The 23705-nt window shown below is 34.1% G+C and overlaps 1 protein-coding gene and 1 pseudogene across 1 annotated transcript; one reads left to right on the top strand and one right to left on the bottom strand.

Moving 5' to 3' along the window:
- Nucleotides 1–522: 522 nt before the first annotated feature.
- Nucleotides 523–1387, top strand: LOC136984263 (casein kinase I pseudogene; annotated as a pseudogene).
- Nucleotides 1388–8420: 7033 nt separating this feature from the next.
- On the bottom strand, nt 8421–23602 carry LOC136984240 (polyamine-modulated factor 1-like). Its single transcript, XM_067281146.1, has 4 exons — nt 23446–23602; nt 18429–18638; nt 8634–8832; nt 8421–8555 (listed from the first exon to the last, which is right to left on the bottom strand). Exons 1-4 carry the CDS (start codon nt 23586–23588, stop codon nt 8484–8486), a joined length of 624 nt encoding a protein of 207 aa, XP_067137247.1. The 5' UTR covers nt 23589–23602; the 3' UTR covers nt 8421–8483.
- Between the last annotated feature and the right edge of the window lie 103 nt (nt 23603–23705).

Below are 23705 nucleotides of genomic sequence, written 5' to 3'. Positions count from 1 at the left end.
AAACCATCAAAAGTGAATCACCATTAGATGAAGTTTAAGTCTGCCTGCGGACTACAGATTGTCTGCAACGTTAGGACCGGTTATCCGGCCAACTATTTTAACCTGTAATTGAGTGATGTTGGTCAATCCACGGTTAAGGTACAGTGAGATGGTTAAGGGTCAGCCTACCGCTCTGAGAGATCTGGGTTTGAATCCGGACGGTTGAAACTCCCGAAAATTATTTGGAGGTAGTCTATCCCAGATATATCAGGTCCCGTCACTCACCACCCATTCGCCCGTTGTGTGCCGATCAGAACCCACGATAGGCTTGTAAAAAGTCCCTCCTAGTGCCCACAGGGCGGAAAGAGTTAAAAAGAATGTAAATATAAGAGAATTTAATAACAATTTAAATTTCTTTTCGATTTCATCATCGGTTCCATTGTTATCTTGCTAACAATAGTCAAAAACAATAATCATATTTTTTCGCAAATAACGGATTAAAATTTTCAGCTTACAAAATTGTTTTATCTACTCTTGAATACAATGGAATTGACTGCATCATTCGAAGGTATCGATGAAAAATATCATATAAAGAATAAAATAGGCAGTGGATCTTTCAGAGATGTATACGTCAGATTAAATACTGAAAATGGAGAACAAGTTGCAATTAAGTTAGAGCCTTTTACTCACAACCGTTCACAACTTTTTATAGAGTATAACGTTTATAATATCTTGCAAGGAGGATTTGGTATCCCTAAAATTATACATTTTGGAAAATATAAAGAATATAATGCTTTAGTTATGGATTTACTCAGTCCGAGCCTCGGAGATCTATTTAACTATTGTGGAAAAAGATTTAGTTCTAAAACTGTGTTGCTGTTGGCCAATCAGTTGATTACCTGTCTACAGTACATCCACTCAAAGAATATTATTCGCAGAGACATCAAATCCAAAAATTTTCTGATGGGTATAAATTAATTTTATAATGTATTTGTCACCGATTTTGGATTATCTAAAATGTATAAATTTGACAACAAACATATCGGGTATAAAGAAGGTAAAAATTTAACAGAAACAGCTTATGTTAGCCTTAATTCATTCAACAATCGAACAAAGTCGACGCGATGATATGGAATCTTTAGGCTATGTCTTAATGTATTTTGTTTGAGGATTTCTTCCTTGGCAGGAATTCGTTGCTGCAACTAGCAAACAAAGGTATGAAAGAATCTTCAAATAGAAAGCATCTATTTCTATCAAAACATTATGCAGAGGATTTCCTGATGAATTTGCCAATTATCTGCGCTATTGTAGAAGTCTAAAATTCGAAAAAGCTCCCAATTATTACTATCTCCGCAGAAAATTCAGAGATTTGTTCCATCGCTCGTATTGTGGATGTACGCCATATTAGATATATATTTTGTCCCTTGTATAAATTTCCTTCCCAACCGTTCTGGTGACTAATCCCTTTAGAACAAGAGAGAGGAATGTGACCCTGAGGGCTGTATGTGTGAACAATGGGCATTCTTTGCTGGGACATTACAATGATATTGAACATTTTCATTGGGTCATGTTAAAACAAGAACTTAATTGGGAAGATGTGCAAAAATCATTCGATCACATTAGTCAACATTTTCCAGATAGCAATATTTCCGAAAATGATCTTTTTAATGAAGTATCATTATTAAAAAAAATATATTGATAAGGAAAAGGTCAAATCTTGGGCATCAGCAAAAATCTCAACAGAGAACAAATGGCTAGAAATATTTCATCATTTTGAAACAAACTATGTACCATACAATAATGCATTAAAAATTGTGGAATACACAGTCCTTACCAGGAACAAATGCCCCCACTGAACGCATTTTTTCTACTGTGAATAAAGTGTGGACATCCGACAAATCACAATTAAGTGTTTAGACTATAAAAGCAATATTGTGTGTAATATATAATTTAACAAATTCTTGTGAAAAATTTTATGACATTTTAAACAATGACAGCAATTTATTTAAAAAAATTCACTCAAATGAGAAATATGTAAAAGAATAGAGTTTTTAAAAATTTATAATAGTATATTTATTTATTATATTTGTAAATTTTACATATGTTGAAATTTTAAAAAATACAATACACTTTATGCATTTTTTTAAATAATAAAATTTTGTTGCTCTAGAACAATTTTTTTTAACATGCCCAAATTTTTCTCTGAACAGGATCTCTTGGAAAATATTTCACGATATATCCTTTTACAGAAGAATTAGAACAACCAAAAGCTGAACATCCAGGCATTTTTCAGTGATATCTGCATAATAAAATTAAAGGGTATATTCTAAAACTGGATTCAAAATGACTTTTAAGACACCTTTAATGCATTCAGCAGAATAACAATACAAAAGTACTAGTATGTAAAAGAATCATTTGCATAATGAATTTTGCCTTCTAAATTGTATTAGCTTTACAAATTATATTTTAAATAATCACATATTACCAAATAAATGCTGCAAATGCTGCCTTTCAATAAGGTCCAAAGTACTAGTGTGTCTTTGTATTATTGTATAGGATGTATTAAGTCTTACAGGTAATAGAATTAAATTTGTTTTGAGCAGGATAACAAACTAATTTTTTAGTACTACAGTACATATAAATGTTTAGTTTTATTAAAATAATACAGTACTTTTCTATAGCAATATTTTTATATGTTTAAGGTTTGTGACTATTTTCCTTTCATCTATATAATTTATTGTTAGAACAAAACTACAGTACAGCATAATTATTACAGTACTCCAGTCAGATAAGCTTCATTTGCTGGAACACTAATTTTGTTATTCTAACAAAAGAAACATGCAAAATATAACAATTTATGCTTAGTTAAACACAAAAAAGTTCTTTAAACGTACATATTTTTCGTGGATGGACGGTTTTCTAAGGAGCAATCATTTCGGAAAAATTAGTAGAATATTAAATTTTGGTTATATTTTGCTACCTTACACTAATTTTTGTACTTCTTTTTGTACAATACAAACAGTTTATATATTTTTTTTCGTTTTAATAACATTGCTTAAGCGGATATCGGATCAAATGTAAATAGCTATGCTAACTATCAATTTTTTTCATTTGTTCCCTTATATTAAAGTTTAAATATGAATGTAAACATAAAAATAGATTTCTTTATAAACGTCTTTAGATAACATTTACCATTCAAAATATGCAGAGCCAACTTTTGACAGAGCACACTTTTTGACAGAAAATAGTGGATTTTAACCACACATACGTACAACTAAACAATAGAAAATTTGACAATCCATTGTCGCTACTCTGATAATCTAAGTACTCTAAACCAGCGTTTCTCAAAGTGAGCGATAACGTCCCTTTGTGGGCAGTGAGTAAATCTTGGGGGGTGCTGAAGGCAGGGTACTGAATGGTGACTAAAGGCAAAAGTTGGGGTCACTGACAGCCATTCCCTTTCCTCTGTTAAACAGATAAAAGGAAACATTGCATTTAATGGTTTTCAGATGTTGAGAACAATGTACGGTAAGGGCACAAAGTGTGAGATTCATAGAAAACTTTTCCTGTGAATATTTCCAATCCTTTTTCACACAAGAAAAAATGGGCTAGGGGCGTTAAGTATAACTGTATGGAACAAAGGGAGCAGTGGATCGAAAAAGTTTGGGAATCACTGCTCTAAACCATACTTTAGTGAGGAGAAATTAAAATAATACTGTAAATTACATACTTGCATTTCTTATGATTTTAAGGTTATAACTCCCAAAGTAGAGCATTTATGCATAAACGAAAAATGCAGGACACTTCTGTGATTGTAGAATTGCCTTACCAAAAGTAGAACATGTGATACCCTATTTAAATATCAAGCCAGGAAATGACATTCTAAATGAAGAATTACTTCATGCACTTAAATATTTAAGTCTATAAAATTACTTGTAGAAAAAACTTTTTTTTTACCAAGAAGCACTTAGTTTATTTTATCAGGAATTTCCAAACAGATAAGTTAGAAAAACAGTTTAGTCAATATACATCTCGCTTCATGCAGAAAACTTTCGTAAGCCAACTTTATACTTTTGTGACGATCGGGATATTGTGAACTTTATCATTTATATGTACCTTTATAATCTTTTAACTATATTTTATACAAACTCTACATTTTATACAAAAACGGAACGAAATAGACCAAAAAGGGTTAGTTAAACGGGAAATCAACTGATAAATTCTGTTGATAAGAACAGTTTAAACTCGATTCCCACGAGTTGAGTTCCTTGTTAAGATGAGTCAAATTTCGGTGACACGACTACGTCACCAATAATTTTATTGGTCCAAGAAGATCATCTCTTCTGACGAAATCAAAGAAGGGCCTGCAAACTCCCTCCCCATATAAAAAGGGAGCACGATGAGTAAGACGAAGAAGTTGTTACTGACCGTGTGTTTGTGCGCTCAAAAGGATAGTTACCTGTCGCCGCCGATCCTCCCTCATCATCTATATTCAAGCCGAACTGTCATCGTTACACTTCCTATCTGAACAACTATTACCTGTTAGTGGACAGAGTCATTACCAACGATCTACTACAAGATCATTTATTCTTAGCCCGAACGCCTACAACGGTCTATAAGGATATCATCGATTATTACATCGACATTCGACTACATATCTTAAGGTATTTATCCTACACGCGAATATTTGTAAGCTCTCTCTCTCTCTCTAATCCGCGTAGAATTTATGTTCGCGGATCGTGAGCCATGTACCTTATCACGTGTCTCTCTGTAAAGTAATCGCTTGTATCTAATTAGTCCTATGGAAAAAATAAACGGGTATATTTTTATATATAAATCTCTGGGTGCGTTCTTTCTGTCATCCTCTCCACTGGCTTCATTCCGGGTCTAACCCATACGTAACCGCTCGCGCAATTGATTTTCTGTATCAATCTAAAGGTACAGTGGTGTCATCCTGATGTGGTATCAAAGAGATACCAGCCCTATGGTCACACTTTTGTATATTTCAGCTACAAACAAAAATTTCTATCTACTAAGAGGTGACTGTAAATAAACCAGTTTCCAACATTTTTTGACTTGTGTACCCTTGGCAGGCCATTTTCCTAAGTTTTATTCATGATGTAAGGGTACAAGTGATACCACTCCTATTGTTTGAATGTCAAAAACTTGTCAAGAATGTAGTCATAGGTCAGATGTTTGCCATGAGGTGCCATCTTATCAGAGTCCATTTTGTATCTTCTTTACTCCCCATTCGACAGTGATTTTAGGAAATTCTTATAAAATCATGCTTTTTAAATGTGTGCATAATTGCAAAAGCAATTGTTATCCAAAGAAACAAAAAATAAATGTATATAAGGTACAAAAGATTTGGAATTGTTTAAAATATGGAAACGAGTGATACCACATACAGATCAAAAACTGACTGAATGCTACTGTTTGTGAAAAGCATTTTGCTACACAAATTCTTTGTTCATGGAGAGTATATGAAGATGAAAAGGAAATCATCAACGTTCCTTATATTTGCAACTATTGATATATATTAAATTAACTATATATTAATGTCATTATATTTCCTATTAAAACCACCAAGATCTGGTATTTGCCAAATTCCGTTTGATGAGAAACCGAGAGTTCATTATGAAGTAAAAAAGCATTCCAAAAGAAATCCAACAAGGAACTTACCTATTTGAAAAATCCAGCAACATTAACGTTCCCAGATATCGTAACAGATAGTGCCAGAAGATGTTGCCTTTCCTGGCAACATTTTCTGGTGCTATCTGTTATGATATTTTATTTAAAAGACTTAGAAATCAAAACCTAGGTTTGGTGACCAAGTACTGGAGGTTGCCCGATAGGGCTTTTGGCAACTATGACCAATGTTTGGTTGGCAGTTTAAAGTGCTTTGGAATATAGATCTCAATCCTTTTCTGGGACTCACCGGGATGACTGTTCAGATCCAGTTTTTTATAACTGCTCTAGGCTATTGAATATTTAGTTAATTTCTAGTCTGTCCATTTGTTGGAAAAGCTTAAGCAGAAATAAAAGATTGACCTGATTTATTAGAAATAAATTTTATGAAAGCAAGCTGTATATTTAAAACATATATAAATGATCAGGACCTTATTATAATTGTACAAATATACCCGTAGAATTCTATATAGCAAAATGTCGTGTAACTATTGTTGTTGGGCAGCAATTTCAAAAAATTGTAGACCTATGAATTCCCACTGTTGTCCGTCCATCCATCCATCCTTCTTTAATCTCGAGAATAGTGTTAGATAGATGAAAGTCAAGACCAGATATGAAAAGCTTAGGGTCAGGAGGCACCAATTAACTATATATGAACTTCCACTTTGGGCCAGATATCACAATACTTCAATTCAAAAATTTTCTCCTGAACAGAATTAGATACCCACACATTTTCCGGCACAGTGTTATTTCTTGTTGTGTTAACAGGAAATGTATGTATGATGTACAGGGGCAAGACACTACACTTAAATGTGTTGTGATGAAAAATTGCAGCCCAGCATTGTGAAATCATAATAAATAACTGCTCATTACTAATATATTCACAACAAATTATTACAACAAACAAGAAATGCATGAACTCTTCGGTTTAAAAATATGGGAAAAAAAGGTAAATTTTATATACTATATATATAAGATTAAAATTTACATTTTTTTAAAGTTTGTGAACATTTTATTTGTAACTATCACATTTTACCGGTTATGTATCTTTGTCAGATAAAAATAAAAGACACATTTGTATGTCGTATGTCTCAACTTTTGCCATTTTACTGATTGTTGTTTTCCCTTGATTATGTGGTTAGTTGATACTACTGTGTATATCAAAATCACATTACTCAAATACAGTATCTATGTTTAGTAAAGACAGCTGGTAAACCACATTAATTAAAACTTCTGCCATATATACAAAGGGATTGACACAATTTCCCAAGTTAAGCAAGGGATACCTGTACTTGTAAATTTTATCAGGAAAAAACTGCTTATTGGGGCAGTAATCAGATGCATTTATACACTACTTTTGTATTGAATAATAAAATAAATATCAAACTGGAATTAGGTACAGTGATACCTCGGTTTTCGTTGACTTCAGTTATTGTCGGTTTCGGTTTTCGTCAATTGCCTCGGATTTTGTCGGCTTGCTCAAGTGACCTCACTGCTAATTTTGCTAAAACAAAGGGCAACCCACACATTTTCCGGCACAGTGTTATTTCTTGTTGTGTTAACAGGAAATGTATGTATGATGTACAGGGGCAAGACACTACACTTAAATGTGTTGTGATAAAAAATTGCAGCCCAGCATTGTGAAATCATAATAAATAACTGCTCATTACTAATATATTCACAACAAACAAGAAATGCATGAACTCTTTGGTTTAAAAATATGGGAAAAAAAGGTAAATTTAGTGTAGTATAGTAGTGTAGTGTAGTAGTTTAATACAGTGATACCTCTGTTTTCGTCGATAATGCATTTTAATTTATGCACAGGCAATTTTTGCACAGGCAACATTACCCTGTGACGGCCCATCATTGGCCAACAGTTCTGCTCCCTGAACACTGGGAGTTCGGTTGTGGGTTCGCGCTTTGCCAGACCGGGCTGGCCACGTGAAGTTTTCCGGGTTTTCTCTATGTTTGTAACGCCTGAATAGGAGCCAGGATTTCCCTTAAATGGATTTCCCAGAAGACATTATTCCCCTTCATACGACCATCATAAACGCATACAACTACTATTACATGACAATTACGTCACACTTTACTATGGAGCGATATAGACTAGAAGCTCATGTCAAACTAGCTTCTACAAGACAAAACATTACCCCGCGTGTCTAGCCAAACAATTCCATTGCTTTCATCTTAATGCTAATTATCTTATCTTTAATCTTAATTCTTTTATCTTTATGCTAATTAGTCTTTTATGTTAATTTCTTATTGCTTTTGTATTTAATGCTATATTAATTCTCTACAAAATGTGTTTTTGGTATGTATTTTGGAGTGTCTAGAACAAATTAATTGGATTTACATTGATTTGTATGGAAATAATTTCCTCGGTTTTCGTCGGTTTTGGATTTCGCAGATTGTTTTCGGACGGATTATCGACGAAAACAGAGGTATCACTGTATTAAACTTATAAAAATGATAATGATAAAAGAAATTTTCATTTCAAAACTAATAGTTTCTTAATTTACACATCTTTCTAATATATCAATGTTTTAACATCTGTAAAACTATACAATCTTAATAATTATGTTTAACTAACAACATTTTATGTAACTTAATTCCAGTATCATCTCCAAATGTCTGATGTATATTACATAAATTGTATAGAATACACACAATTAAAATACTTCATTATATATTTAAAAACTTTTAAATCATCCAGTTTTATTGACGACATATATAAATAATTATTAATAAAATGGTAAAAATAGATTATTCCTATCATGAAAACTCTTTAATGTTTTTTTTAATGTAATTTTCATTTATCTACTGACAAAGGAATAAACATATTCTTTCAATTTTTGCACAGGCAATGAAGAAGGTAATGAACATAACTGAAAATAAAAATATTTTAATGGTTAAATTTATTTATTTATTTTTTTCAGAATTAAAGTGCTCTTTTAAAATTATACCTCTTTATAGTCTCCATATTTATTTTTAATATCTTCTATTGCTGACAATAAATTCCGACGTTCTTTATTTACCGTTTGTGTTAAATTTTCAATATCTTCTGTCTGTTCTGCCAAAATCTGTTCCAATTCTTTTTTATGCTCTTCTTTTACAACATATAAATGATCCTTTAAATCTGTTTCTGGGTTTCCAGATGGTCTCCTAGTATGAAGTAAAAATAATTTGATTTTCACGACATTTTCATTTTAAATTCATTACTATTGATAAAAATTACATATTTTATACAATTTCAAAAATCAATCAATTACATTTTAATTTATGTTAACTCAATTCATAATTTAAATTTACAGCTTACAAAACTTAGCCTAAAACAGCTCTTACTTTTGTTTGTGTGTTATATTCTAATAAAGCTACTTTGGAATTCAAAATGAAAATTCTATCTGAACAGTGATATTATATTAACTTGTATGTTTAGATCAAAGTTAATGTGCCTCCATACTGTAAGAGAATAATAGACCATAAACAACTCTAATCTGGTCAATATGGCTTTGCTTTTACAACAACACATTTCCAGGTAGAACCTTACCCATCGACTATTCTTTTTTCTTCTATCATAAATCACAACTGGGTTTCAGGGTTACAAGATTAGGCTACAAATAGCATATTGAATATTTGTTGGGCTCTACATTCCTAGATGTGAGTGACTTTCTATTTTTTGGGCTACATTTTGAAAACTGCTTTACTTTTTATAAGTAGTATAGATACACTTTGGGGTATATTTTAAAAAATAAAATTTTAAATTTATATTTCTTATAAGTAAAAATATAATACACCCCCAAAGTGTATCAGATCTATACTATTTCTCAACATATTACAACAGCATTATGTCTTCTTCATAATCTATAAAAATAATTGAAAAATATTTCCATGTATATTCATTACTATACTTAAAAGTTATTACTTTATAATATACTGTATATACTCGCATATAAGAAGAGGTTTTTATTCATTTATCACAGCTTCAAATTCCTAGGTCATCCTATATGCATGAGCAAAAGATTCTTTGCGTTTTTGCAAATAATTTTTGTGAACCATGTATTCGCATTTTTTACCGGATGCTTATCCTCTTGTATTTAAAAACATAATTATTTTATCTGAGTCGTTTGAATTGTTCTTGCATATTGTCAGGAGTAAAGATGAATAGCAATAGGAAAAGCAAAGCTTTCGAATTAAATTCCAGAATCACACAGGAGCCCGATATAAGTTTTAATCCATTCCCACACGAAAACAGATGATTATTCAGAAATCAGAATTTGGAGAAAGACATAAGTGTCATCGATGGAGAGTGTATTCGACTTTTAACAATTACCAAAAAAAAAAAATTCCTGATTGTCCGGCTTTACACGAACAAATTATGTTGTCGATTTTACAAGATTTTTCCTTAAAGTTTAAAATGCCAGTAATTTTTGTGAGACAATGTGTGCATTTACATTCATTTGATATTTTACTTGTGATTAAACAAAATAAAATTAGAATTGTATTAATAAATCAAATTTTCTTTATTCTGATCTTTAAAGTCACACCTCATCCTATATGTGAGGTTGTCTTATATGCGAGTAAATATGGTAATCCACAAAAAAAATACTTAAAGTAATTCACTAAATTTGCCATACATACTATTGCTGTTTAAAAAACTCCCACTTTACTTAAATATAGAAACAGAAATTAAGTTAATCCTATCTTAGAACTATGATCTGTTTTATTTTTACAAAATTCTACATGGTGCAGCACCAAAATCTGGACAAAATTCAATTTCAAATTCCTGCCATTCTATACTACCAGTAGATGTTGTGTTTGGCGTTCAAATAGCTTGACACATGTACTAAACCATCATAACTGCGAAACAGCCATGTTGCATATTGAAACCAAGTGCAGAGTATAACTGAAGAACCGCGATTATTGAAAGTGTTCGGGCTGGGCACTTGGTGACAGAAATCATTCGGTTCTTCGGGTACCCAAGATTGACTGTGTATGATGTCATCACGAAGTGCAATCAGTCAGAGAAGTCCAATGAAGGTTTTACAACACTGGCAAGGAAAACTCACTCGAAGGAGTGCGTTGTCAGGACACCTGAAATCATTCAACGAGCTCAGGAGCTGATTTTTGAGGATCCAGGTCAGTCGATCTGAAAATTGTCATCGGTTGTTGGTGTGAGCGAGAAAACTATGCAAAGAATCATTGAGGAGGACCTCCGCTACAAGTCTTACACAATTAAAGTGAGACAGATGCTTTCCGAAGCCGCCAGGACAAAGCGAGTTGAACGCTGTAACCTGCTTTTGTGTTCCTTAAGAAACAATGCTGCCAGACGACTCAGATTTTTTTCTGATGAGAAAATTTTTACTGTTGATGCAGAAATCAATCAAACAAATGACCGCTGACTCACCCACGACCCAGAAGATGTTCCCATTACTGCAAAAACGAAATTTCCGGTGAATGTTCACATGCTAGGTGTTGTGTCCAGTGAGGGTGATGTCATCCACCGTATTTCTTTAACAAAGGGGAAAATGTCACAAAAGAAGTTTATTTGCATGTTCTGTCAAATGTAGTGAAGCCATGGATGGAAACTGTGTCGCCTGGAAAACCGTATGTTTTCCAGAAGGACGGTGTGCCCGCCCACACAAGTCATTTGATGCAAAATTTGGTTGTTGGACAACGTTGACGTGTTTTAGTCGAAAGAATCCTGGTCACCCAACAGCCTATATTTAAATCCTTTGGACTTCTATGTATGGAATGTAGTTGAAAAAGTCATGAACAAGTCCAGACATGCAAATGGCACATCACTGAGAGCCGCTATTGTTTCGGCATTTGCCGATATGGACAGTGACACATTAAAGCACACATGCGCACACTTCAGACCAAGAATGGAGGTGGTCATTCAAGCAGGAGGGGATATATTGAGTAAATGTATTCTTTATGACCTTCAATGTGGTTAAAAAATTTTGTAAATCTTTTCGTTTTTGCAATAAAAAATATGTTTGGAAAAAATGTGTAATTTGTCTGGATTTTGGTGCCGCACTCTGCATATAAATAAATATGATAAATTTAGGTTTACATCTCAAAAGTATTTCTGGATTAATTAATTAATGATAAATTTAGATTGGAAAGGAAACCAAACTATGATATGTCAATGTTACTTATGTACAGGTACTCTAATGCAAAGTAATAAAGTACACTTATGTACACAAAGAAAGAGAGAAAACATATACAGCAGAATCTGCTTATCTATATATATACTAGAGACGGCTTGATGATGATAATCAGCGCAGAACCCAAACGGTTAGGAGTTAAAAGTTGAAATTTGGTACACAGTCAGGGTACATCACGAGAACGTACACTAAGAAGGGATTTTTCAAAATTCCCCGTGGAAAGTTGTTAACACTTCCCCTGCAGGGGAAGTGTTAACAACTCCACGGGAAGTGTTATGAAAGGAAGTGTCAACAATGGAAGTGTTATGAAAGGAAGTGTCAACAATGGAAGTGTCAAGAGAAAGAGACGTGCAAGATTTACAGAAACAAATGCAGTTTTTTTCGTTTTTGCAGGAAATCGAACATACTTTTAGATCCTTCTGAAAATTCTCTCATTAGTCTGGAAACAGGGGAACCTAATTCTTGCATTCTGTGAAAATGGGTAAGATTGACTGTAATGTAATAATCTTAATCTTCACTATCATTACTTTTTGCCCGAGCAACGCCGGGCCTATCTGCTAGTTGTAAATACTTTTGTACTTTCTTATACTGACAATGTTACCCTGCTTAATGTTATCAGTTGCTCCAGTAATTAAAACTATAATTAGTGAAGTTTTTTATTTATTGATTCCAATGTTAAAAGGCCATATTAAAACAAAAATATAATTTGAAGATTTATAAATTAATAGTAATTCAACTATTAGCGAGGTTGCAGCCAACGTTTTCATCGTGAAAACGTGAACGTTGGACATTCAGCACCGACTTCCTGTAAGCCTAGAAGTTTGACAATGGCATTTGGAATGTCAGTGGAATCATGCTCAACATTCCAAACCCCATTGTCAAACTTCTAGGCTTACAGGAAGGTGGTGCTGAACGACTGACGTTCACGTGTTTGCAATGAAAATGTTGGCTGCAATCTCTCTATTAATAGCATAGAACTAGACATTAGTATAATGTATCCAGTATAAATGAAGTGACAAATGCAAACAATTTAAATTACTGTACTGTGAGCAATAATTATTGAAATGATTAACTCATTTACTGGCACAAATGAGAATTTAAATTGTGCCTGCTATTTTTGGCAATACTGGGTCTCCCAAGAATATCTTGTACAGTACTTGGTAACCTTGGTTAGACCTAATTAGCCTGCCACAAGGATTTACCAAGCATGAATCAAACCTGTTTGTATAAGGGTTAAATGTAGAGTGTATGGTTTAGTGCATGCTAATTCTGATAACATTAAATAACTAACAATATCCATGATTATAATAAGCAGAAACTGCATTTACATCACTATATATGAATGTCCAGACAGCTGAGCAGTTAAAATGTCAGCCTACTGCTCTTGGAAATGAATCTGGACAGATCATAAAACACCAGGAATTTTCCAAAAGTGTTCAACCACAGATATGTTGAACCAGCCCTACCACCTGGCCGAACCCACGATGGGCTTGATTAATTAAAAGGCACTCTAAATGCCCATAGGACAAAGAAAAAAATGATCCTTTATGATTATTAAAAAGAATATGTACATTGCCTTAAACTTTACATTATATCATGATTTTGTTAAAGTCCAGGATCTCACATAAATCAACATAATTCTTTTCAAATACAATCAAATTTCATGATTCAGAAAATCAATCTTAATAACAAATAAAATTTTATCCTAGTTCAAAAATCTTCAATAAAATAAACAATTACAAAAAGATGTATATGTTACAGTAAAAACCCATTTTTAGTGAAAACACGTTTTAACTAGTTGAAACTAGTTTTTACTGGATGTCCTTGTTATAACTAGAATTTACTGCTAGTCAAAAATGAATTTGAGTTAAAACTAGTTTTAACTAGACAAAACGGGTTTTAACAAAATGGCTTAGTAAAAACTGTTTCGACCAAAGTCACTCAGCTAACACGTTCCTATAGTGTATGATGAATTTCGTATCGCTTTAACTCTTTTCCCTCGACATCTTGTTTACGTTTATTTTGCGATCCCTCCTAAGGCAACATAGGTCAGTCAGGCAATATTATTTTAAAAGTTCACCAAAAATCAAATTATCATTATATCTATATGAAAAAATCACTTACATTTATTAATATCTTTAGTTTTAAATACCATATTTTTCAATGCATTTTATTAGAAAAATTTATAAAAAAAAAATATAATATATATCAGAACTGACACACAACTTGATAATTTGTAACATTTTGTGAAAATTAACATTGTCTAGTTACATAGTTGTTTGTTGGCACTGAGGCAGAAAGACGTAGAATATTGTTTTGTACAATTCGATATAACACTTATGCACGTATGTTTATTCGTTGTGAAATTATCGCACATTATATCAAACATTTGTTTGAAATCAAAATTTTATACTGCTATCAACTAATATAATGAATTATTATACTTTATTCACTTCATATCGAACGAGATTATATCTGTTAATAAATTTTACAAAAATCGATATTTACCAAAGTAATTTATTTTATTTAGCGTATGGCTACACATCTAATTCATAAAAAGAACAAATCATAAATGAAAGAACACAAATCAAAAATGAAAGAACACAAATCATAAATGTAAATCTAAGTTAGAAATATAGTTTAAAGCACTTTCAGTCACAATCAGGAAGTCACTTAGTTGTCCTGGAAAAGATCTTACTGGACAATTTTCCAAGATATGGTGTATAGTCTGTCTTTCAGCACCACAGTCACACTGCGGGGATGTAACTTTTCCCCACCTAAAAAGACTGTCCCTGCACAACCCATGTTTGGTCCGAATCCTATTTAACACACTCCAAAAATTTCTGGATAACTCAAATCCAGGTGGCCGCTTTGTGATACAAGGAAGTTGTCGGCTGTCCACCGGAGAGACATCAGCCCAGAGTCTTTTCCAAGATTCAGTAAGGTTGAAATTATTGGAATGCAGGGATTTAGCTCTTAATAGGGGGGGGTGTCTTGATTTAAGCCGGTTTATGCTGAGGTCATCATCCTGATGAATCGGGAGTTGTGGATTAGACAATATTTTCCTATATTCCCTGAGCAAAGTGCTATCCCTTCGGAGTGCAGATGGAGGGATATGGCTCAGAATAGGTAACCAATGGATAGGAGTTGATTTTGCTGTTATGATATGTAGGGTAGTATTTAGTTGGGCATCCAGTTTATTAATGTGAGTACTGTTCATCCATACTGGTGCACAGTATTCTGCTGCAGAGAAAACCAAGCCAAGAGCAGTGATCCGTAAGGTGGACGGCGAAGAACCCCATGTGGTTCCACATAACCTTTGGAGGATGTTGTTTCTGGTATTAACCTTGGCAGCCAAATTCATCAGATGTGTTTTAAAGGATAAAGTTCTATCCAGAGTGACACCAAGATATTTCGGGTTTTTATTATATTTCAGTAAATTATTGTCAAAATAAATTTTTAATTCTTCATTTGCCAGCTTGTTATTAAGGTGAAAGCATGTAGCTTCAGTTTTTGTCTTACTCAGTTGAAGTCTCCACTGGCGAAAATATTGTCCTAAGATTGATAAGTCCTCCGTCAGGATCTTTTCAGTAATTGCAAGGTCTTTATGTCTCGTGGCAATCACCCAATCGTCTGCATATCCAAATTTCCTTGCCTTCGTTTGAGGCAAATCAGCTATGTAAAGACTAAAGAGCAGTGGTGCCAGGACAGAGCCCTGAGGTAGGCCATTATTTAGTTTTCTTATCCTACTTCTCGAATTTCCCATGACAACTTGAAAGGGTCGGTTACTTAACATCTCATCAATTAATTTAACTACTTTTAAACAGGGTATCACTCGGAACAGCTTATAGATTAAGCCATGCCGCCAGACAGTATCATATGCTGCAGTAAGATCGATGTATACCGCAGATGTTTTTAATTGCCTTTGATATCCAGCCTCTACAAAAGTAGTAAAGGCTAGTACCTGGTCTGTACAGCTCCTATTCGGTCGAAAACCAGCCTGTTCAACCGGAATATTCTCAAAAATTGTATTGCTCAATCTGTTGTAAAGAAGTCTCTCTAAAAGCTTATACATCACACTCAAGAGTGAGATAGGTCGATAGCTCTCTGGTCTATCATTAGGTTTTCCAGGTTTCAGGATAGCTATGATTTTAGCTTGTTTCATAGCGAAAGGAATATTACCTTTCTGTAGGATGTCAGTAAAGAAGCGAGCCAGCCATTGCTTAGTGTACTTGCCGCTGTGTAACAGGAATTCAGGATGGACACCATCATTTCCAGGGGCTTTGCCAGCTTTTATTTGTTTAAGGGCAGCAGAGATTTCTTCAGTAACAAAGGGTAGTGAATACGCTGTATCATTTTTACATTTAGCTTTGATGGACGTAAGCTCTTTTTTAATCTTACTGGTGAATTCACGATCTCTAGAAGCTCTAGATATATTTAGTATGTGTCCTGCGATATTATTTGGAGTAATCAAGTTTTCTCTACCTGGTTTGACAGTTGCTCCTCCCAATCTTCTAAGCAGGGACCACACCTTTCTACTTGACTTTGTAAAATCCAAATTTTGTACAGTGTTTATCCATCTAAGGTGCCTGGCATTATCTAAGCTATGGAGTAGTTCATCCCCTATCTCAAGGTCACCAGATTCTAGGAACTTCCTATATAGTAATTCACTTTTTTCACTCCATCCTGGGATATAAATCTTGCGGTATCCTCTAGGTATACATTTTTTGGCTACACTAAACAGTGCTCCAACAAACCTTTTAAAGTTGTTTGATGTAGGTGGGATCCATCCCAAACATTTGTCAAGATCCTCTGAGAACAAAGTCCAGTTAGCCTTGTTAAAATTCCATCTTGCGCGTGGTATACTATTTACTATAGGAATACTAAGTCCAATTCTGATAATTATTGGACGGTGCTGGCTATGCGGAAATTGATTTAAAACTGTGCGTGTAGCTGATAATGGTTGTCTATTTTCATCTGTAGACACAAAGCACAAGTCAGGGTTATATTCACAACCCCAAGCGCTGGACCTAAAGGTGCATCGATCTTTAGCATCAAACAGAAGATAAAGATTATTTTCCTCTGCCCATTTAAATACCATGTCACCATTTTTATCAGTGTTGTGGTATTTCCAGAGTTCATGGTGGCTGTTGAAGTCTCCCAAATAGACAGCAGGATGAGGTAATTGTGGTATGACGTGTTGTGGCCAAGTTGTAGCTGGAGGTTTATAGATATTGCTGATTGTAATTTGGCCAACCTGTATAGTGACCACATGAATGTTATCGTCAGTGGTTGCTTTACAAAACAGGACATCCTCAATGTCACTACGGGCATATGTTGCAGTGCCGTATGTTTTGTGGTAGGTTGAGCCAATTAGTTCAAAACCAGGAATCACACCTCTTGTCTGTAGTTGGTATTCATTCTCAGTATGAGTCTCTTGAATTACAACTATGTCAATTTCATTATCCTTCAGAATCCTATGTAAGTATTGGCATTTTGCACGACTAATGCCTTCAATATTAATTTGACATATCTTAATTTGAGGACCAAGGTCTTTGGTGCTATGGCCCTTATGAGGGCCTTTGTAATGAGGAGACATAAGTAGTTTAAATAGTTTAAAAAAAAGAAAAAAAAGAGAGAGATGATGTGTAATGTCCAGGAGATCCTACAGATTATTTGGACGCCAGAAGTTGCTAGCTCATTTAGTTCACGAGTAGACGCTATCCAGGGTGCACCACGAGGAGGCGAACTAGCTTTACACCCCTAGCTTTTTTACCAAAGTAATGATGAATCGGTACCCTCGAAGTTTTGCTTAAAAAGCCAGGGTACCGATCGATCGGTGCCTTCGGGGACAAAGGGTTAATTAATGTTAATAACACAGATGTGTGACCAATATTTTCAATAAATATCGTATTAAATAATACAAATGTTTTAATCTCAATCATCACTTTATTTATTTCCCCCAAACATATTTATGTAGCTAAAATTAGTTTTAATTAATGTTAAAGTTAATGTTTGATTTTAGTTTTATCTAAAATCAAAACATGTACAGCAGTAAATTCTAGTTTTAACTAGACAAAACGGGTTATAACAATGACATCCAGTAAAAACTAGTTTCAACTAGTTAAAACAAGTTTTTACTGTAACATATACATTTTGTTTTTTTATATAATTTTTCTTCTTGTAATCTAGTAATTTATTGTCATATATAGTATGTTTTCATGATTAAAAAAAAAGCATAACATACATGAAAACAGACAGATCTGTCAAGAGGGAGGAGCAGGAGATTTTTTTCTCTGGATCCATAAAAAACTTAGAAGGCCCATAGCTGTTCCTATCTTTATAAATTAATGTTATTTTTACTAACAAAAATTAAAATCTTTAAGACTACTTTTTATTAATAAAAAAACATTCATTTGTTCAAAGAAAAGAAAAATCTGAAAAAGGGATCCCTCTATCCCTGGGTCCCATACAAGCATTTGATGGCCCTGACAATAGATATGAAATTAATGATAAAAGTAATAAATTTTCATTTCTCTATTACATATTACATTAAGAATTCAATAAAATTGAATAATGATTTATATTTACCATTTACATGATTTTTGATTAGAGCCAGCCTTCAGTATCAAATCATCCAATTTATTTAAATAAGTGTTAATAGTTTCTTCTTGATACATAAGCTTGATTTCTTCTCTGATACTTGATTCAAGTTTTGAAATAAATTGCTGATGAACAGTTGCTAAATCATTATGATGTTTCTTATGTATTGCTGCAAAATTCTCAGCAAAGAGCATATACCTAGAAACAATTATGTTACATTAGTCTATACATTTTCTAAAAATAATAGCATGAAAAATTTGGTTGTCATTATTTACAACAAAAGTTACAGGGATACTATAGATTACTATCTATGGAATTTCGAGACTGAGTATATATCTGAACTGAGGGGACCGAGACGAGTTCAACGATACCCTACTTTTGAACCGGAGATGAAAAATAAGAAAGTTTATCATAGTTTTTAAGTTATCATACTTTTTTAATGCTTTCATACAGACGGCACCGTAGTTGCTAGTGCTGCCATCTCACAGTAAAATCTGCAAACAAATTTTAAAAAAACACGCTGAAAGGCAAGAAATTGCACGAACAGTCGAATGCCAGTTCCTTTTTTCCCTTTTGTTCAAGCATCACGACTCCTGATCCTGATAGCGCGGTCAGCTTGTAGTACTAGCTGACTGTGAGCGATAACAAGACTGAGGGGTTGTAGCCCCCAAGATCGACTAGCAAGGATGTGCAAAAAGGACTTAACTCGAACTGTAGATGATCAGTGTGCTCATGGATCAACATCTGCCACTGTTGAAGGTATATATGGCCAACTTGCCGGACTGCCTGTTAAACATGCGACAGGCTTAGCGGAGAGAGCGACGCAACTCCCGATCATCGAGCGATCGCCGAAAAAAGTATGATAACTTTCTTATTTTTTGTCTCCGGCCCAAAAGTAAGGTACCGTTGAACTCGTCTCGGTCCCATCAGTTCAGATATATACTCAAAGTCCCGAAATTCCATAGAAAGTAATCTATAGTACACCCAAAGTTAATTTTATGTCTATAAACAGTCAGTTACAAAAATAATACACCCCACATGTATTATAGATGATAAAAAATCCAGAGATGAGTTGCTTAACTTTCCTGGCAACAACATTTAAAACTGCATGTGGCAACCATCTCTTATGGTATTTTACTTAAAAAACTTTATATAATTATAAAATGGCTGAAAGCTTAATTTTGAGGGTAAAAATGATTTTTATAAAAAATTGTAAATGCTAATAATGAGTAAAATCTTCATTACGTCTTGAGATATGATACATGGCCTCCTTGACCTTTAACTGCCAAAATTTATCATCATCAATCCCACTAATATACAAACCTCTCTGCAAAATTTCAGAAATATTCAACAAAAGACTAGAGTTATTAAAGCTTCAAAGTGGGCAAACAAAATCGCACCATACAAACACACACCCTAACATTCATACAAACAGAAAAAAACCCCCAAATTTGTTTTACATTTCTTGACATTTCAGGGTTTCAAGTCCAAAAATGTAAAAGTCTTGGAGGGAGTCATTTTTTGACTAAATGCCATATTTTCTCCTCTGTTATATATATCAGCTGAGAAAGTAAAAATTAATAACAGGAAAAAATAAGGTAAATTTATTTATTTTATAAGAAACTTAGTGCCCCAGTCTAAAGAAAACTATAATGATATAACAAGAAAAGGGAAGGAGTTGATCTTCAATGGACATCCAGTTTATTCCATTAAATTTTATACAGTTTATGCATTTTATTATAATTATTTCAAAATTTCTTGTATGTTTCATTTCTATGTATGGTATCTATCATTTGTAAAGTGATAAAGATTTTAACGGGGTCAAGTTTTGTTGGACGTCCAAAGAGGAAAATGGTTATGGAAACGTGGATGAACTGAGACAAGAGGAGAAGGGGGAGTAAAAATTGCAAGAGAAATATGGACATGATTTATGGACAGCCCCTTACTTTTGGATCATTCCTCTAAAAAAAAAAAAAAAAAAAAAAAAAAAAACATGTTTGGTTCATTTGAAGCAACAAATAAGAAAACATGATATTTGTAGTGATTCTTTCTTCTGTTAAAAAAAAATCTTGCTACAGTATCAGAGGTAAAAATAATCTAAAATGCATTCTTTTAGAGGAATGGTCCAAAACAGACCCAAAATTAACAGAAGAAAATTTGGTTAAACCAATGCCTTCCAAAATGACTGCAATTGTAAAAAGCAAAAAGGATACAATTACATCTCTGAATGAGAAGGTTGGAATGTTACCAGAGCTGTAGACCACAAAAAAGTCAAACATCTACATGCGACCCTTTGCGAGATACAGCCCTGAAATCAGCCACACACAATTGGAAGTTGCACCCCACGCTCCACTTAAGACTATCACATTTAACTATTTAGCCCAGACAATTATGCTGGCTTTGAATAGCCTACTTAACTATTCGTGGAGTACTTGATGTTATACAGTTTTACAGGGTGCAAGGGCTTGCCCCACGCAGGCACTGGAGTGTGCAAGCGATGGCAAGCACTGAAGTGCACAATTACATGCAAAGCATCGGTCAAGGCTTGCTATTGCTTGCCTTAATCGATGCAAAGCATGGAGAACAGGCCGTATACATGTAAACAGTAAAAGCTGACCATTGGAGGCAAATATCTCGCAAATAATCGCTTGTAAAGATATGGTTCCCTTGATGTTTTTGTTCGCATGAGTATACTCTACAATTCTGTTAAGGTCCCAAACATATCATTCAGAGCTTGAATTGAGCCCCAAAATTTATACATTAACAAAACAAAACAAAAAAAACAAAATATGACCTACTTCAGGGGGTAGGGAACTTTTTTAGCCATTACCCCAAAATATATTTGTGTAAGTCGATATTACCCCCCTCATTTTGAAAAGGAGAAAATCAATACAAATTTAAATTAAACACTGTTTATTGAATCATTTTACACTAAAAATGAATCATGAAAATAATAATAGACAAACCAAATAAAATTATCATTTTGAAACACAATAATTTCATTGAAAACTTTTACTCTTTAGGTTTTGGAGAAATTCCTTATTACCTCCAATAATTTCATTTTTACCCCATTTGGGGTAATTTACCCCGGTTCCCTGTCCGCTGACCTACTTGAACCAATAACTGGTGCATAGAAAGTTTAATCTTCCAAAACATACATTTTCCTAACCCCTTCTGGGTTCTTCTTCAAGTAATTGAGCTGAATCAAACTCAAATACGAAAATTTGAACTAATCCGAACAATGTTATGTTTCGAATGTCCAGTTCGTTTGTGTATTCTGTCGTGTGATGTATTCAAAAGTGTTCGAATTTAATCATCAACATCCAAACAGTAGTGAATGTTAGGTCAAAATACATAAAAATACGTGCGTGAGAGATAAATCATTGATAATAATCTCACACATTCCCAAGTACTTTTTCTTTACCAAGAACTTAATAGTACAATGCTATCTCTCCATATGTAGTAAGGCCTGCCATGCCATGGAAAGGCCAATCTGGTCCGTTGTATTAATGCATGTGGATGCAGAATAAGCCTTAAAATTTCCTTCTCCTCTAACCATTTTAGGTGATCAATGTGTGGTGTGGTAACAATTGTGCTCTTGTGAAGTCCGCCACAATTTCAGAGTTGGTGGCGTAAGTGGAGTGTGAGGTGGTGCATCTATTGCATTGTATATCGGAGATATGCTCCTTTAACCTAACCCCCAATGAACATTTAGTCAATCCTATGTATACCAAATCTCTGTTAAACCGGTTATCCCTAAGCAGGACGCTATAGATGCCTGGTAGTCTCTCCATACTGGATCGGTCTTTTCTGTTACATAAGATGTTGAACAGAATGGGGCATCTCCTGTATGCAAGGGTAACATTACATTTCTTTGCGATGGTATTGTATAAAGTCCTTAAGAGAGGGTTGAAAGTAAGGGGTATCCTTACATTATCCATCCTCACGTTACTGCAGTAATGCTGGAAGAAGCCTGTGTCCGTCTGTGGCACTCAGAGATTTTCCGTATGATATTGTGGTAACCATGGGTCCTGGCAATCTCTTCCAAGTGTTATAATTCTTCTGCGACATCTGTTGCATAGACGAGTGTGTGTAGGCTCTTTTAACCAACGCCCTGAAGGCCGCCATCTTATATTGGGAGGGATCACAAGAGCTTATTGGTATGTATGTGGATATACTAATGGTTTACGATATGCAGACGTGTAGATGCCGGAACCTTCAATTCTGATATCCAAGTCAAGGGAATGGACCCTGCTGCTGCTATGTTGCTCAATCTCCAAGGACAGCCCATAAGGATTGTCGTTAGAATAGGGCTTGCTGGCCGTTAAACGTGTGACAGGCTTAGCGAAGAGAGCAGCACGAGTCCCGATGGCGCTCCCCGGAAGTGGCGGTGGAGAGGTGGCACCCTCATGTTTAGGGGGTTTTTAGGAGTCTCTAGTCAGTTGTAACAAAAAGTGTTCGAAACAGAAATTTTAGTTGTACTTGCGAAAATTTTCACTTTTAAATTTTACCCCATTTTTGAGGGTCTCGAAAAGTTCACATATAGTCATTTTGGGGGGCCTGTATCTCGGAAAGGGTCGCCCGTACACCCATGGTTTATTAGACTTTTTTTGTTCCTATCAGTATGCTCTACAGCTCTGTTAAAGTCCCAACCTCCTCATTCGGACCTAGAATTGTACCCTTATTTTTATATATTTTGACCTAACATTCACTACCGTTTGGATGTTGGTGGTTAAATTCGAACACTTTTGAACACGTCACGTGACAGAATACGCAAACGAACCGGACATTCGAAACATAACATCATTCGGATTAGTTCAAATTTTCGTATTCGAGTTCGACCCAGCCCAATTACCTGAAGAAGAACCCAGAAGGGGTTAGGAAAATGTTTGTTTTGGAAGATTAAACTTTCTACGCGCCGGTTATTGGTTCGAGTAGGTCATATTCTGTTATACATAACCCGGTGTGCGGTTTCTGATTTATAAAACAAAAAAATATATCTCACTTAGCACAATGAAGATATTTCTCAATTGTTTTATCAAGAGATGCTTTTAACAGTTTATTCAATCTTCCATTATTTTCGTTAACTTCGTTCTGCTTACTTTCCGTTAAAACTCCCTCCATTTTCTCTTCGTTTTCGAGCGCCATCGTTCGTCGGATTTCTTAAAATTACGTCATACGAAATATTTTAAAATAAAAAATTAAACTACTTATGTTATAATAATAACTAATTCGTCAAATAAATTATTAATTTAATATACTTTA

This window comes from Centruroides vittatus, unplaced genomic scaffold (genome assembly GCF_030686945.1).
Source record: "Centruroides vittatus isolate TY-2023 unplaced genomic scaffold, ASM3068694v2 contig_911, whole genome shotgun sequence".
NCBI lineage: Eukaryota > Metazoa > Arthropoda > Arachnida > Scorpiones > Buthidae > Centruroides > Centruroides vittatus.
This window is presented reverse-complemented; position numbering and strand designations above follow the sequence as displayed.